Genomic DNA, 15,246 nt, shown 5'->3' on the forward strand with positions numbered 1-15,246 from the left:
AGACCAAGAGTAATGACAGACAATAGGAAAAGCTATCATGCAACCGTCATGCTCTTCCAAATAACAATAGGAAACCTATCATCAACACCCAATAACAAGTAGCCTAATTTAGAACCTGGAATAAAAACAATAACCAAGCACATATTACAACCCAACAAAGCTATTTCATCATCAATATAATAAAAACTAGTTCATCATCAATTTAATAAAAAGTCAATATGTCATACGCAAAATAAATAAAAATAGAGTATTTAAACATACTGTTTGATAAATCCTAATGCATTATCAAGCAAAAAACCACTCATCCCCAAAACCCACTCATTCCCAAAAACCAATCATTCCAAATTGTAGGATATCCAACTTGAGCGCTCTTTAGGGGACATCAACAAAAATGCTTCCTTCTTTGTAGTAGTATTCAACAAAGAAAGGGCTTTATAACGAGCATGTTCATCCACATTTGGGGTCTCCTTAATGGCATCCCATATATAACTCTGCCTCTCCCTGTCTTTTTCCCTTTTTTCCAATAGGCTATGGACTCCCTTGAAGTCGGTAGCAATTTCAGCAATGCTAAAACTAATTCTGTCCATACATGTCTCATATTGGCTACCATTCCCTTCATGCTCTGGTCTAGTTCGTTTCCTCTGGCTTGAGCTTTCTGAGGGACCTGTCCAAATATTGGCCTGAAAAGGTAAGGATGAAGAAGAATGTCCGAGTGGTGGATCTTGGTGTGATGCTTCATTATGATTTGGTACAAAGGCCTGAGTGTCATTATCATAAACAAAGTCTTCTATTCCAACTTGTCTATCTTCCACCCCAAAAGTTCTTGCATCAGTACCATCACCCAATCCTAATGAGTTTTTTCCAACTGCAGTTGCATTCCCAATAACAATTTGCAAATCCTCATAGTCCTCACAAGTTTTTGTTTGAATATGCCTGTGGGTTGGATGGGACTACAAAAACAACAATTAAATAATAATTATTAGTAATGAAATATGTACTTAGGTTACCACATAACGCATATTGAGAGAGAAGTTAAGAACCTAACCTTAAAGTAGTCTTCCCAAATTTCTTCAGGAGCAGTGAATTTCTTTGTGGTTGAGTCCCACCCAAACCCAGAGTTATGACGCATAAGCTGTGAATATTTTTGATATTCTCTCTTAAAGTATTTCAACCGACTTTGGTAATGACAATAAGTTTTATGACACCTAAGTTTTTCATTAAGGATGGGAAGTATTTTGGTTTCTACAGTTGCCTTGCTTAGCACGCCATTGGCATCACGCCATCCACGAGATGCAGCATCAACCATGAGCTGCAACAACATTTTGCTCTCTTCCACACTCCAAGCACTATAATCTTTCTTGGCTTTCCCTTTTCCAGTTACTTGTTCGCAATCTCCCATTTCTAAATTATTATTATTATATATATATATATATAAACATGCAAATTATTGTTAGTTATACAAACAAGGATAACAACAGACGATTATGATATACCAACACATAAAAATCAAGCCAACAAAAAATCAAGCTCTCCATCGTCGTCATTCACCCCCATTCACCAAACCTAATAAGTCTCTCGACAAAACAAGAAAAGAAAAAACCTGATAAAGGAAAAACCTGAACAGCTTATCAGGTGAATTATTGTTGATATACCATATATTTATTTCGTCATATATTTGGTAAGAGAAATTTGCATGCAACATAAGAATTAGAGGCAATTATGCTGCCTCCGTAATCAGGACAGCTCTACCTTTGCCATGCCTCACCTTGGGGAACCATTCTTTCCCGCAACAAATTATTTTGAGATCACAATTTTATACGAACAGTAACAAACAATAATCATCAATGAATAGTAACAAACAAGAAAAAACGTGGAAGAAGGAAAACCAACAAGAATGTTGAGAGAGCGTACCTTTGGAGAGTGGTTCGTCTTCTGCAGAGAGAAAAAAAGAATACGTCGTCTGAAATCTTTGGGGTGGAGGTTGGACTTATGTTGGCCTTTATTATTTATACCTAAACCCTACAAATTCTCCAAACTCCAACACTTAATTAAATCCTTCCAAATCTATCTCCTTTTGAATACAGGTAAATTTAAATGGACTTTTTCCAAGTCCTAATTGAATACACCCACATTTAAATGGACATTTTAAAAGTTCAAACAAGTCTAGATTGAATACACCCAAATTGTTATAGACTTTTTAAAAGTTTATATAAATCCAAATTGAATACACCCGGATTTTTAAAATCTTTTTAAATGCTTTATAATCCTAATTGAATACACCCCCCTAAACTCCAGATGACTTGCAGACCCATTGAAGCAATCAGGTAGCTGCAAAATGAGCATTGCCTTAAACAAATATTACAATTCTTTTTATGACAAGAAATGGCATGTGATGCATCAAGAGATGCTGAAATTTGCCCCATAAGCCTACAAAATTAGGTTACACAAAACTGAAATTAGATGGCAATTTGCTCACAAACATTAGATAGCATACATAGACAGAGCCAAACAAGTCAACAACAATGAGAAAAACAAGCATAATGAATTCTAAATCACTAATTCCAATTATTATATCATTCTAAAATAGAAAAAGCAATACATCAATGACTCATATTGACTAATTAAGTATTTTAGGCCAAGAATTCATCCCAGAATTCTAACTACCACCACCTCTAGCACCGCTGGTGTGCCAAAGAATGGAGAATCAAATTGAATCACCATATTACCATCACCAAAACCTCAATTCAATCATACACTAAGCAAACACAGAAATTAACAACAACAAAAAATACAAGAAATTAAAATTTTCACAATAACCTCTAAGAGCTTTTGCGTATGAGAGACAATGAGTAGTTCTTCAAAGAATCTCTCTCCTGGCGGCGTATCTGTACTAAGATCGACGAATGTTATCCAACGATCTCTGCCTTCTTTGCCGTGCTCATTCCTCCAGATGAGTTCTTAGCTCCGTCTCCGTCTGAGGTTGTTGTGGTTGACGTCGCTTAGATTCGACGGTGCTGGAGCAAGAACTGGAAGCGTTATCGGCTAACGGAGATTGAGACGAAGATGATTGCAGTGGCTCCGAAGGTGAAGAAGGATGTGGTGCATTAACTGAAGCGTCCGATGGAGATGGAGGAAGGGAAAGCAACGATGGAGTTTTGGGCGAAGGTGAATTGACGGCGGGTTGCAGTGATGGAGTTTGCGAGGGCTGTGGTGGAGATGATGAAGATATAATGAAGAATTGAACTAGGAGAAAAGCTAGAAGCAGAGCTCGATGAACGTCGCCATTATTGAAGAAGAAGAAGAAGAAAGTTCGAGATGTTGGTTAATGAAGATTGAGTTGATTAATAAACAAAGCAAAAGGGCAAAACAGTAATCAAATATAGCTATAGAATTTAAGAAATCGGCAGCTGCCAATTTTTGGGTTTATTTTGGGTGTGTTTATATACATTGAATGGTATAGGGTTTCTTTTATAGAATTATGTCTAGGAATGGGTATTTAACTAATTTTCTATTTTTCTTATAAGATTTGTCATTGATATTCCAAAATAGTCCTCGTGTATTTTTAAACATTTTAATTTTATTTTCGTGTAGGGAATGATGTTAAGAAAATGACTATTTTCTTTTTGACAATTATCTTAAACTACTCTAATTTATGAGAAGAACGATTTGAATTCCGCAAAGGGGCAGGTAAACTACGTCTACTGACCTAACCAACATCTATAATTGTCGGCTGCGCAAATCTCACGGCTTGGGGTTTCGGGCCGAGGGGATGTGCGTTGACACGTGGCTTCCTGCTTTTGGATGCGGTGCGGTTGTGCGCTGGCGTGCCAGCACGGCCTACCGTGCGTTGAGATGTTGATGTGGATAGAATGGTCAAGTGGTTCGCCTGTTTGAACTCGTCTTCTAATCAAACGATCGTAGCCAAGAGAGGAACTGATCTCGGCTGTTAGGTTCACGGCCTGAGCTACAAGGCCGTTTAGGGGTGGTGAAAATGGTGGGTTTTGGGCGGTGCTCCGGCGCGCTGCTCAGTGAGCGACGGTCGTATGATATATGGGGTGAATGAATGGGCAACAGAGATGGTGCTCCGGCACCTTGAAAATCAAGGGTCGTATGATATATTGCTAAATGGATTTTCCTTACAATCTAACGCTACTCCTAGGAAAGCAAGTAAAGATATTGAAAGTGCATTACAGGAAAATATAATTTGCTCCGTAGGAGGCTTTTGTTGGGTGTTTGAACCCCTTGAATGTAGCTTGAGCCTTGTATTTATAGGAAGAGTTCTTGGAAGAGTAATCGAGGCTGAAAATCTGCATGGTGGAGCCTGATTAGAGCAAGTGGGTAGTCCAATCGACATTTGGGATCGTGAAGCATGGTGGTGTGACCCCATAAATCCTGGTGAATCTTGGCCGCCGCCCTAATCGTGGGTTCTGCGCTTCTGGCCGTGGAGACGCATTTATTGTTCTGATAGTTGGTGACCTAATCTCTCAAGCTGCAAGAATTCTTGTGAGAATGTCTGCGTCTAATCACTCTGATTCCTATCACCAAATCCTGACTTCAATCACTTCCCACCCTCCCTCGTGCATTAAATGCTTATTCGTGGCCAGTGGGTTTGCTGCAATAAACAGAGGCATTGCTTCATTAAATGAAGCGTGGGACCCTGCTGCCACTTGATGATCCGACGTTAGTACCTTTGGCCGTGATTTTGTTCGACTTCGGCCTCGGCCTATAATCAAGGCTGAGATGATCATGCCTTCGCAACTTTTCCTTTGCTTTTTAGGAAGGCCAAATATCTTGGCGAAACGCCGCGTTTTAGTTTCACGAGCAAGTGTTAGGGCCGAGAAAAAGGGGCCCCTTCGGTCGGTCAGTTCATAGCCGTGATTTATTAGGCACAAACAATAATTAAGAAAACTAGTATTAAAAAAACAGAATAGTGCAATATTGTTAGAAAATAAACAACATGACAATAGAGAAAGACCAAGAATTCATAGGTGTATTTTAACTCTCATTAAGCACTTTTTTGTACTTGTTATTTAGTTTTTCCTCAATAAAATATTGTTGCCTTCTTAAATAATAATAATAATAATAATAATATAGGCTTTTAGAGGAACAAGAACAGGCTCCCAAGATATTGTAGTCCTTTTTTTTTGTTTGGAACCAAGTTTACACCAAATAGAAGTCTCTTAGGGCTAGTTTGGCATTGTTGTGCTATGAAAATAATCGATGTCAGATTTTGTGAGAGAAATCAGCTGTGAGAAAGTGATCGGTTCATAATTGTATATCATTTTGTACCCTTCTAGCTTATGATTTGGTTATGTTTTTGAGTTAAACTTGTGCTTTTAATCCTTTTTGTGTTTATTTTTCAGCTTTAGGTAACAATGATGGCTTTGGATAGGAAATGATGCAATCCATGCATGTTAAAGCCTGATTTGGATAAAGGGAAGAAGTGCTTAAAGACAAACTCATTTTGGCTACAGCCCCCTGCCAGTCCAGTTCCGTAGGTCATATTGCAAGCTTTGTTTTAGCAACCTACACAACTCGGATGAGGCAGCATTCTTCATGAAAGTTGTTCCAATGGGTGTATACTATAACATATCCAAAATTCAGCCCCATTGGATACATATGGAGTCTGTCACCTAGCAAACACAGAACCATGCTCAGGATGGATTTTTGTCAGCGAGCAAAACGAGTTAGCAATTTGTTTTGGCCTTAACTTCCTCCTCCGAGCTTGGATTGGGCCAATACTTGTGTGGTTGGATCATACACATTCTGAACTTCACAATGGACATCTTAAAGTCTTCATTTGATTCAGCCTAGCCCAATTTGTAAGCCCTTGAAGTTGCTAGTCATGCTGACATGGGGATGAGCTGGTTGGAAGCTTGGTCATGGTGAGCTAGGCATGAGCTATTGTAGCTGGTTGGAAGCTTGGTCATGGTGACATGAAGATGAGCTAGGGATGCTGGTGGGATTTATTGGTGAAGTGCAGCAACCAATTCAAATTTTCTAATACAAGTGCATCAACCAATTCAAGATTTTATAATACAAGTGTTGTATGCATTAGCCATATTGAATTCATATTTTCACTTCCCTTAGGCCTATAAATAGGGATGTTCTCTAAGCTTGTAAACACACCCCAAGGGGGGGAGCTCTCAAACACTTCTCTAGAGCTCCCTTCCCTTCTCTCCCTCAAATTCTCTTAGTTTCTCTTTCTAGTTTTCAATTGTTGTAATGAAATCTTTTGTGCTGAAATTTTCCTTAAGTTTTTCTTAGTTCCACTTTACTTTTCATTATGTAAATTCTTTTCTTTAGTTTCAAGTTTGATTAGTTTCCAAGTTTCAATTATGGTTCATGTTCTTATTCATTATGCTTATAAGTTAATATGCTAGTTTGAATGATTGATCACCATTTAGGCTTGCATGTTAGCTATCTTGGTTTGAATTAAGAGTATACACCATGCTTTAATTCGAATTGAACTATGAATAGGAAGAGTATGTATGGACATTCGACAATAGGGATTAGATACATGCTTGGTTGTTTAAATTGTTCTTCTATGCTTAATGGGTTCCTAATGCTTAATTTTAGGTTAGACAACAAATGATTAAATTAGGGAATTAGGAACACAAGGTTATGACCAAACACCATGGCTTAATCATACTTTAGCTAGAATCAATCCGATAATCTAATTGAACTTGGGAACTTATCTGCTTGAGTTAGTTATTTCTTTCTTCCTTGTTTTATTTATTTCCTTGCTTTTTTTTCATTTCTGTTTTGTGTAGGGAAAATGAATTGGATCATTCAATCACCAATCCTCGTGGGATCGACCTCGCACTTACATACGCTATACTACCAAACGGCTCGTGCACTTGCGAGTATCACAAGTTGAGGATGCAGCTTAATCCATTTTGGTGCAGAAAACAGTTTGGTGTTTGGTAAACTTTTTGTTAAAAGTGTTGTTGGTACTAATTCCAGAATAATCAGAAAATGATTGCCCGCATAATCATTAAACTCAGCGCCTCTTCGAAACTGATTCCTGCATAATTAGAAAATAAAAGCACCTCATTAGCTGCTTTCCTTTATAGCTTTCTTTCATAGCAATTTTTAATAATAAGTGATTTTTTCATAGTTTACCATATAGGTTGGGCTTCCCAAAATTTAAAAAAAAAAATCACTTATCACCCCAAATAAGCAATGGCAAATTGGCACTTAGTCAAACCACTTGGAGAAGAATGCATTAGATAAATACCTAACTATTTGAATTCCAATGACAACAATAAGCTAATTGTTATATAACTAAGGGAAATTGTAGAGAGAAATAAAAGAAACATAAAGACAATAAAAATTTGTTTTATAAACAGCAATGACGATACGCAGCAACCAGTTGCCTTCCAATTCCAATAAGCCACCGCTTCAGTGTTCGTATTGCGATCAGCCCCACCACACTACGGAGACTTGTTGGAAGCTTAATGGCTACCCTTCAGGCCACCGCTTACACAAACCCAAGTCTAGCAGTGGACGTAATAAGCATGGAAGAGCTCTCGAGCTTAGCCTTATTTGTTACCAAAACAAAATTGCACGTCTGATCTTGAATAGCTAAGGCATCTAAAAATCCAGAATTTATCAAATCATACCAATAACTTTGCACCCATTTCCACTTATCAACAATGTTTATAGTTGAAATGGGTTTCTATTTATCAAATTTACTAACAACAAAAATTCAAAGCACAAAAAAGATACATGATATTAAGAGAAAGATGCGTGTACAGGAAGAAAGGGAGGAGGAAAAGAAGAAGAAGAAGAGAAGAGGATGTGGAAAAGAAGAATAAGCAAAGAAGATACATCGATGTAAGAAGGGAACAAAAATGAGAGAGGGTGAGAGCAGATGCCACACAATAAGTGTTCTATTTTTATTTTTATTTTTTTATAGCTGGAGTGGGAAGTATTAAGTATATTGATTATTTAAGTGTTTATATACCGGGCCGGGTTCGGGAATGGGGATGTCAATATCATCTCCGCCCCATATGTTCGGTTCATTTTTACACATGATTTTTCATGTTATTCACCTATTATTTTGAGTTAGTTCTTGACATTTTATAGCTTTTTACTTCCTTTTTGTGTTTTCTTAGATTTTACCTTGGTTAGAATGAAAATGAGCTAAAAGTGCATTATTGGTTATAAATTCTGATTTTGTTCATTTTCGTAGGTCAAATTCTTGGCCTTGGATCAGCATGCTCCAATGCTCGGATGAGGTGAAGATCTTCATGAAACTTGTTCCAATGGATGTTAACTACAACATATCCAACTTTGAGCTCCATTGGACAAGTTTAGCCTATCCAACTGATCCTATATGTTACAGCAGCTCTGGAAATCCGAAGTAGGCCAGTTTTTTACCTCCATAATGTTATCTTGATTCTTCTTGTTACCATAACACTTGGTAACAAGAAATTACTTTGGTTGAGAGATATTATCTGAAACAAAGAGCATCTTGGTGAAGACAATAACAAAAGAGCCCATCATGGCAAGGAGACAAGGCTTAAGGCTTTAACAAAAGTAATTGTTTTATATTAAAAGATATTTTGGAAAAGCTGGAAAGGAGGAGAGAGGAGTGCAAAGAGCATCATCGATTGCAATCAGAATCATTCCATAATTTTGCAGAGATTTTTGGAGCTGGAGATGAAGCTTGGAGCTAGGGAGCTCAAGGAGGAAGACAAGGGCAACAAAGCAAGAAGTGGAAGAGATTTCCACCATTGAAGACGTTGAGCTCCCATGTTCACAAAATCTGTAACTTCTTTCTAGTTATATTTCGAATTTGTGTTTGAAATAATTATGAGCAACTAAACTCCATAGCTAGGGCTTAGGTTGAAGCCCTAAACATGATTACCTTATTGTTTTGATGCTTGAGTGTATGAATTTCTAGATATTGTCGATGAATTCCAATTCACCAAATTAATCTATCCTTGATGTGTGTTTTTCCTTGGTTGGCCATCTTTGAAAGCATGCTTCTTGAGATTGTTGGGATTATGTGTATCTTCATGTTATCCTAAGCAATAAATGGATGAAGTAAGAATCATCCATGTGAATTGGTTTCTTGAATACCTAATGTAAACACCATGCTATTAGGATTCTTGTGATGTTCATATTCTCTTTGAACTTAATGGGTTTTCCTTGTAATTGAATCGAAGTACGAACCATATCTAGGTTCGGTTATGGGGAGGGCAAAAGTATTGTAGCACGAACCATGCACTTTACGTATATTAGAGAGAATCAATGCGTCTTGAGCCACGACCCATGGTCTTGATTGCGAACATCTTCATCAACACGTTTAGAGTTCATCACTTGAGTATCCATGAACATGGGTAGAATTGTTTAGGGTGGATTCCGAAACCCTAGTGTTTGTTACTTGGTACTTTCACATTTTGATAACTCATCTCTGCCATTCTCATTTAAATTCAAAGTCCATTTACTTTCATGCAATAGAAATAAGTCACTTGAACCAAACCAAACCCCCCCCCCCCCCAATGTGTGTGTGAGTTGTGTGTTTGATACGTTGTGTGTCTTGTTTACTGAATTTTATTTGTTTCTGTAATTGTTTTTTACTTTTGGTCCGCGCTGTGTTCTTCCATTTTCTGTGCTGAATCCAACCGTATAAAGAACTTGAAATTTAGATAAACGGTTGGAAAGTTATAGGCAAAACACTGGACAGAGGTCGAAACTGGAAAAACAGAGAAACGAATCTGCCCAAAAATGACCGGTCGTTACTGTTCAGGCGACCGGTCGTCACTGTTCATGACCGGTCGCACTGTTCATTTTCACTGTTCATTTTCACTGTTCACGGCACTGTTTTACAGGTGATAAATAGGTGATAAAAGGGTGATAGAAAGTGTTGTTTCTGTTTTTCTTTGGTTTCTTGTGTTGTTTCATTTCTTTTACATTTCTTTACTCATTTTTAGTTTCCAATTTGCATTTGTGCATTTGTGGTGTGTTAAATTAGTGTTCTTTACGTACTCAAATTAGAACTTATAGGAAGCCGACAAGTGCTTCGTGGGATCGACCCCGTACTTACATAATCTATACCTCAATAGATTCGTGCCCTATATCAGATAGGGATTTTTTAAATTCAGTGATCCCCGTACCCGTTCCTTGTTTTGCCCCAAAATCTCCTCTCGTTAGGGCCGGGGACCCAACCCGACGGGGATTTCTGCCGTCCCTATCAACCACCCAAGCTCTTCTTTGGTTTAGGGCCCTTTCTTCTTCCTCTCCCTCCACCACTACTACCATTGTTAGAAACATAAAGCATCAAAATAGCCCAATAAAGACTCAAAGATCCTTGAGCAGTTCATGTTCAAAAAACTCAAACTTTTGCAATTGTATTAGGTTTAGAGTTACAAAAAGCATACTTCTTATATGTTATTTGTGATGTAGCTGCTAAGACCGGAAGAGAAGGTTCAAAGCCCAAGCATCCACGAGCTTGTCCTGTGTACCAATACATTATACAGTGATAGGGGAGCCTATTAGGAAATGGATTTTATCCGTTGCAAAAGCAAAATTTTAGCATTTTAGCATAGTGAACTATAACAATCGAGGGGGAGCACACAAACATCTAACTTGGCATAGGAAACGGATTTGAAATTACATTTAAAACAAATATAATTTTAATATATTGAATTGTGAAAGAGTGTACTATGGTGTATGGGAAGTATTTTTGGTAGTTAAATAAGGTGTATTTAGTTAATTTTATATTTTTATTTAAATATTAAAGTGTACTAAGATCATATAATGTATTCAGTTAATTTTAGGGTTCGTTTAACAACACTCACATAAATTTAAGTTAAGGAAAAGAACAGAACCATCATATTCAAAAGTTGCAAAGACTGGGCTTTTCACACAGATCTGTACAAGTATCATTTGTACAAAGTTGGTTGTATCGTTAGCTCCCTATACCATTATAACAAAATGTCGAGGCCCATTTAAACCTAAGTACTGATGCAATCACAGCACATGAGCAACCTAATTTCTACCCGTAACTTTTAGATAAACCCTTCAAATGATTTCTGAACCTGTGCAAACTTTGGCTGAGTTGATGAAGCTGCGGCAAGGCCCTGAACTAACTTGATCACATCAACTGTGTCATCAAGATAGTATTTTGCCATGCTTGGTTTTTGACCAACAGTGCAGGCAAAAACTTCTGCTATGGCTGGCATGGAGGGATTGGAAGATGAATGCACAATACTCTTAAACATGTCTTCATCCGACCGGTCATCCCCGATGCACAATAGAAAATCCGGTGGCTTCCCCCTACTTTGCATCGTCGAGATGAGATTCTGCACAACTATGCCTTTGCTCACACCCTGAAATCACAGACCATCCATTACAAATTACAATGAATTCATAAGTCCCACAGAATATAAACGAAATGAAATGATCCTTTCTTCTGCATAAATTTCGAGAATGTTCATCAATATTTTCGACTAACAAAATGAATTTTTCATCTCCTGATTCCTAAACTACTGATGGCTGGATGTATCGAAATGTTTAATACGATGCATACCTGCGGTTTCACTTCGACAATGTGTTGGCCCCTTTTAACCACTACAGGTTCATTGATTAGCACACTCTCTAGATGATCAAGAAGCTCTTTGGCCTGGGAAGAGCCAAAATGAGGATCGGCATCTTGATGATGCCAGACCAATGCACTTTCTTTCTGCTCTATGAAAGAGCCATCAGTTGCTTCTGTGTATGGCTCCATGACAGGCAGTACAATGTTTTTCCAACCGAATTCCATTGCTAAGGAACAAGTCTCCCAAGGAGAATCCTTAGCCCACCTGCAAAAACAGAAATTATCAATTAAGAGACAACACAAAAGGTGGCCATATATGTAATGAGCAAAGAAACAAATTTCACCTAGTTAAGTAGCCATGTTCTGCTGACAACCCTAATTTCTCACAAAGAGAAAACCACTTGCTGAGAGAATCCTTCTCTCTGCCACTCACAATGAAAACCACATTTTTCGGATCGTTGCATAAGCAATTCAAAACTGAAATAACTTCACTGCTGGGGGCTTTGTCCACCGAAGCCTGAGGCGTCATAGTGCCATCATAGTCCAATAAAATCAACCGGCTATTTGCATTTTTGTAAGCATGGGCAATGTGATCCACAGAAAGCTTCCTGAAGTTAGGTCCCAAAGCAACAACTCTGAATCCCAATCCCAAACCAATGCCCCAGCACCGCCTACGGTAATGCTCTCTACAAGCTCTCTCGAGGTCTTGATCGAAGCTTCGCGCCCAATACGCAACATCATGAGAGCTAATATACTTGTAATGCTTGTCGTGGCGAAACTGTTTCTCTGCCTCTGGCATTGTGGTGGCCAAGTTTATTGCGTCAGAAACGGCATCGATGTTCCATGGATTGACGCGGATTGCACCACTGAGAGATGGAGAACAGCCAATGAACTCAGACACGATGATGACACTCGTTTTAGGCCTATCTGCCTCATTAATCCCCAGTGCCCTGTCCAAAACAGGGCTGCCCTGCCTACAAACAGTATACTTGTAAGGCACCAAATTCATCCCATCCCTCACAGCATTTACCAAACAGCACTCCGAAATGGCGTAGTATGCAGCCTTCTCTTGCGTCGTAAGTGGGCCATTGATGACAATGATCGGCTGGTACCCCGGTTCGCCATACCTCTGATTGATTTCTTTTGCAATAGCACTGGTCTCATTCAGCACATCCTGCACATCCTTACCTCGACTTCGTGCCGGGTTTGTTATCTGCACAAAAACCACTTTCCCCCTCAAATTCTGATGCTCCTCCAGAAGCTGCCTCATTGCCAGAAACTTCAAACTAATTCCCTTAAACAAGTCCAAATCATCCACCCCTAAAATCACAGTCTTCCCCTCAAATTCCTCCTTGAGTTGCTTCACCTTCCTAGCAGTATCCTCAAGCGACAAAACGGATTGAAGCTGATCCATATGAATCCCAACAGGCAGCATCTTAATACTCACAGTTCTTCCATAATATTCCAAACCCATGTAGCCCCTTTTGAACTCATAATGAAGACCCAACATTCTGCTACAACATGACAGAAAATGCCTTGCATAATCAAATATTTGGAAACCAATCAGATCACAATTCAACAAGGCCCGAAGAATCTCTTCGCGTACCGGTATCGTCCTGTAAATCTCCGAAGAAGGAAAGGGACTATGCAGAAAGAAACCAAGCTTAACACGATAATACCTCTTCCTCAAGAAAGTAGGCAACACCATCAGATGATAATCGTGGATCCAGACGAAATCCTCATCTGGGTTCAATACCTCTATGATTCTATCGGCAAAAGCCTTGTTTGCCGACACGAACGCCTGCCAGAGTGCACGGTCGAACCGTGCACCGTGGCTCGGCGTCATGGGCAGCATGTAGTGAAACAGAGGCCAGAGATAATGCTTACAAAACCCATGATAAAACTTGTTCTGCACGTCCATAGATAGGAAGGTGGGGACGCACCGAAACTCGTGGAGAAGCAAGCTCGCCACTTCGTCTTGCTCCGATGGGTCGATCTCGGCCTTCAAGCAGCCGACGTACAAGACTTCCACGTCGGGCTTGAAGCTGTCTCTGAGTTGCAGCACCAGGCTGTCATGGTCCAATTCAAAAGACCACTTACTGGTTTTCGCGTCGCGAGAGGCGCGAATGGGCAGCTGGTTGGCGACGATGATTCTCCGCTGGTGCGGAACAGGGGAATCGGCCGGGACGTCGTCGTTTTGGTGGTTGTCGTCGGTTTCAAACTCCGATATGACTCGGGGGACTGTCATGAGTTTTGGGATCCGAGTGGCGGTCCTGAAATCTTCGATTGGATCCAAATTCAATAAATCAAAGCAGGATCTCGATAGCATACTCGGAAACAATGGCGCCCAAGAAAGCTCTCTTTTTTTTTCCCTCTGTTTTTTGTTTTAGAAAAAGAATTTAACAATGGTGTTGTGATTTTTGATTTGGGTGTGTTGAGTTTATATGTGGGTGTTGCAGACGAAGATGAATCTTGGAGTTAAGGAAACGAAAGATGATGTTGATTCTAATTCCATAAATTCTAAAACGAGCTCTTGTTTTCTCTAGGAGAGAGGAGAGAGAGAGAGAGAGAGAGAGAGAGAGAGGAACAGAGTAAGTAAATTAGTGATATTTAAGGATAAGAACGAAAGTGAATGCGTTATGTATGGGGACGTAAAAGGAAATGTTTTGGACGGTGTGGATTAAGTGGATCACCGGATAATCCTGATCACAATCAATGCACTCGAGCGTATGGAATGTTGGTGGTGCAATGAACATAACAACTTAGTTATAATGGGGATATCACTATTTTACTATCGCTAGTCAATAATATTATGTCATGTAAAAGTGTTATCACATGTGTCATAATATTATTGGCTGAAGATAGCAAAATGGTACTATCCTGTTTTATAAAAGTGTTTCTCTGCAATGCGAGCCCTAACTAATAACTAGGCATGCTATAAAGTTTTAATTTTCATTAATTTGTTTTCTTTTTAGGATTTTGTTTTCAATTTGTTTAAGCCTGCTAAATAAAGAGTTTTGAATGCCTTTCTATCTTTTTTTTTTAATTTTTAAAACATCCAACATTAATGTAATAGACTGACATTCACATCCAATTTAGATAATGTGACTGAATGAGGGCCACATTGATTTGAGATTAATTATGTTGAAATGAATACAATAAATAATACCAAAAATTAAAATAGACATGATAGAATAGATAAATAAGAGAACGATTGCCAAATTCCTTTTATTTACCCCATCAGATTAATTAGGATTTTTTTTTTTTTTTCCATTTCAATGCTATTTCCATATTTTATCATTGACTTTTTTTAGAGATATTTTATCATTGACTTTAAAATTTGAATTTGAATATATATTTCTCACTAGTCGCTCATCAGAAATCAACTATATTATATTGATAATAATAATTTTCAAATGCATAATTTATAGAAACAAAGTTTTGGTCAATATAAGGAAACAAAGTTAAGTCAAATCCCTTTTTTGCTTTTGGCATTAGATTATTTAGATTCTACTTTATTATTATTTCTGTAATTGAGTAGTGATTATGAAATTTGTGTTTTAATATATCTTTCTCACTGATCATAAATTAACTAGTAAATTAATTTAGTATTTTCAACTTCCTAATTATGATTTTTTTTATTTTTAAATTAAGTTAAATCTAAATGAATAGATTTGACCATTTGGATTCAGAGT

At 38.3% G+C, this 15,246-nt stretch overlaps 2 protein-coding genes across 2 annotated transcripts; both read right to left on the reverse strand.

Moving 5' to 3' along the window:
- Positions 1–335: 335 nt before the first annotated feature.
- On the reverse strand, positions 336–1,399 carry LOC148297219 (uncharacterized protein At2g29880-like). The gene is made up of 3 exons (XM_088255251.1): positions 1,253–1,399; positions 1,046–1,132; positions 336–950 (listed from the first exon to the last, which is right to left on the reverse strand). The coding sequence occupies exons 1-3, from the start codon at positions 1,397–1,399 to the stop codon at positions 336–338; spliced, it is 849 nt and encodes a 282-aa protein (XP_088111377.1).
- Positions 1,400–10,816: 9,417 nt separating this feature from the next.
- Positions 10,817–14,159, reverse strand: LOC110766383 (putative alpha,alpha-trehalose-phosphate synthase [UDP-forming] 9). The gene is made up of 3 exons (XM_021969702.2): positions 11,896–14,159; positions 11,543–11,816; positions 10,817–11,342 (listed from the first exon to the last, which is right to left on the reverse strand). Exons 1-3 carry the CDS (start codon positions 13,878–13,880, stop codon positions 11,022–11,024), a joined length of 2,580 nt encoding a protein of 859 aa, XP_021825394.1. The 5' UTR covers positions 13,881–14,159; the 3' UTR covers positions 10,817–11,021.
- Between the last annotated feature and the right edge of the window lie 1,087 nt (positions 14,160–15,246).

The sequence above is a fragment of the Prunus avium genome, chromosome 1, assembly GCF_965620075.1.
Source record: "Prunus avium chromosome 1, drPruAviu1.hap1.1, whole genome shotgun sequence".
NCBI classification, from domain to species: Eukaryota; Viridiplantae; Streptophyta; class Magnoliopsida; order Rosales; family Rosaceae; genus Prunus; species Prunus avium.

What these genes read in the sequence shown, in the direction of transcription:
- LOC148297219 (XM_088255251.1), bottom strand. Translation starts at nt 1,399, where the DNA reads ATGGGAGATTGCGAACAAGTAACTGGAAAAGGGAAAGCCAAGAAAGAT. An exon ending in CCAATGGCGTGCTAAGCAAG is followed by an intron (nt 1,133 to 1,252) that starts GCAACTGTAGAA and finishes AAATATTCACAG; the next exon opens with CTTATGCGTCATAACTCTGG. An exon ending in TTTGGGAAGACTACTTTAAG is followed by an intron (nt 951 to 1,045) that starts GTTAGGTTCTTA and finishes TTGTTTTTGTAG; the next exon opens with TCCCATCCAACCCACAGGCA.
- LOC110766383 (XM_021969702.2), bottom strand. Translation starts at nt 13,880, where the DNA reads ATGCTATCGAGATCCTGCTTTGATTTATTGAATTTGGATCCAATCGAA. An exon ending in GAACATGGCTACTTAACTAG is followed by an intron (nt 11,817 to 11,895) that starts GTGAAATTTGTT and finishes CTGTTTTTGCAG; the next exon opens with GTGGGCTAAGGATTCTCCTT. An exon ending in TTGTCGAAGTGAAACCGCAG is followed by an intron (nt 11,343 to 11,542) that starts GTATGCATCGTA and finishes CTGTGATTTCAG; the next exon opens with GGTGTGAGCAAAGGCATAGT.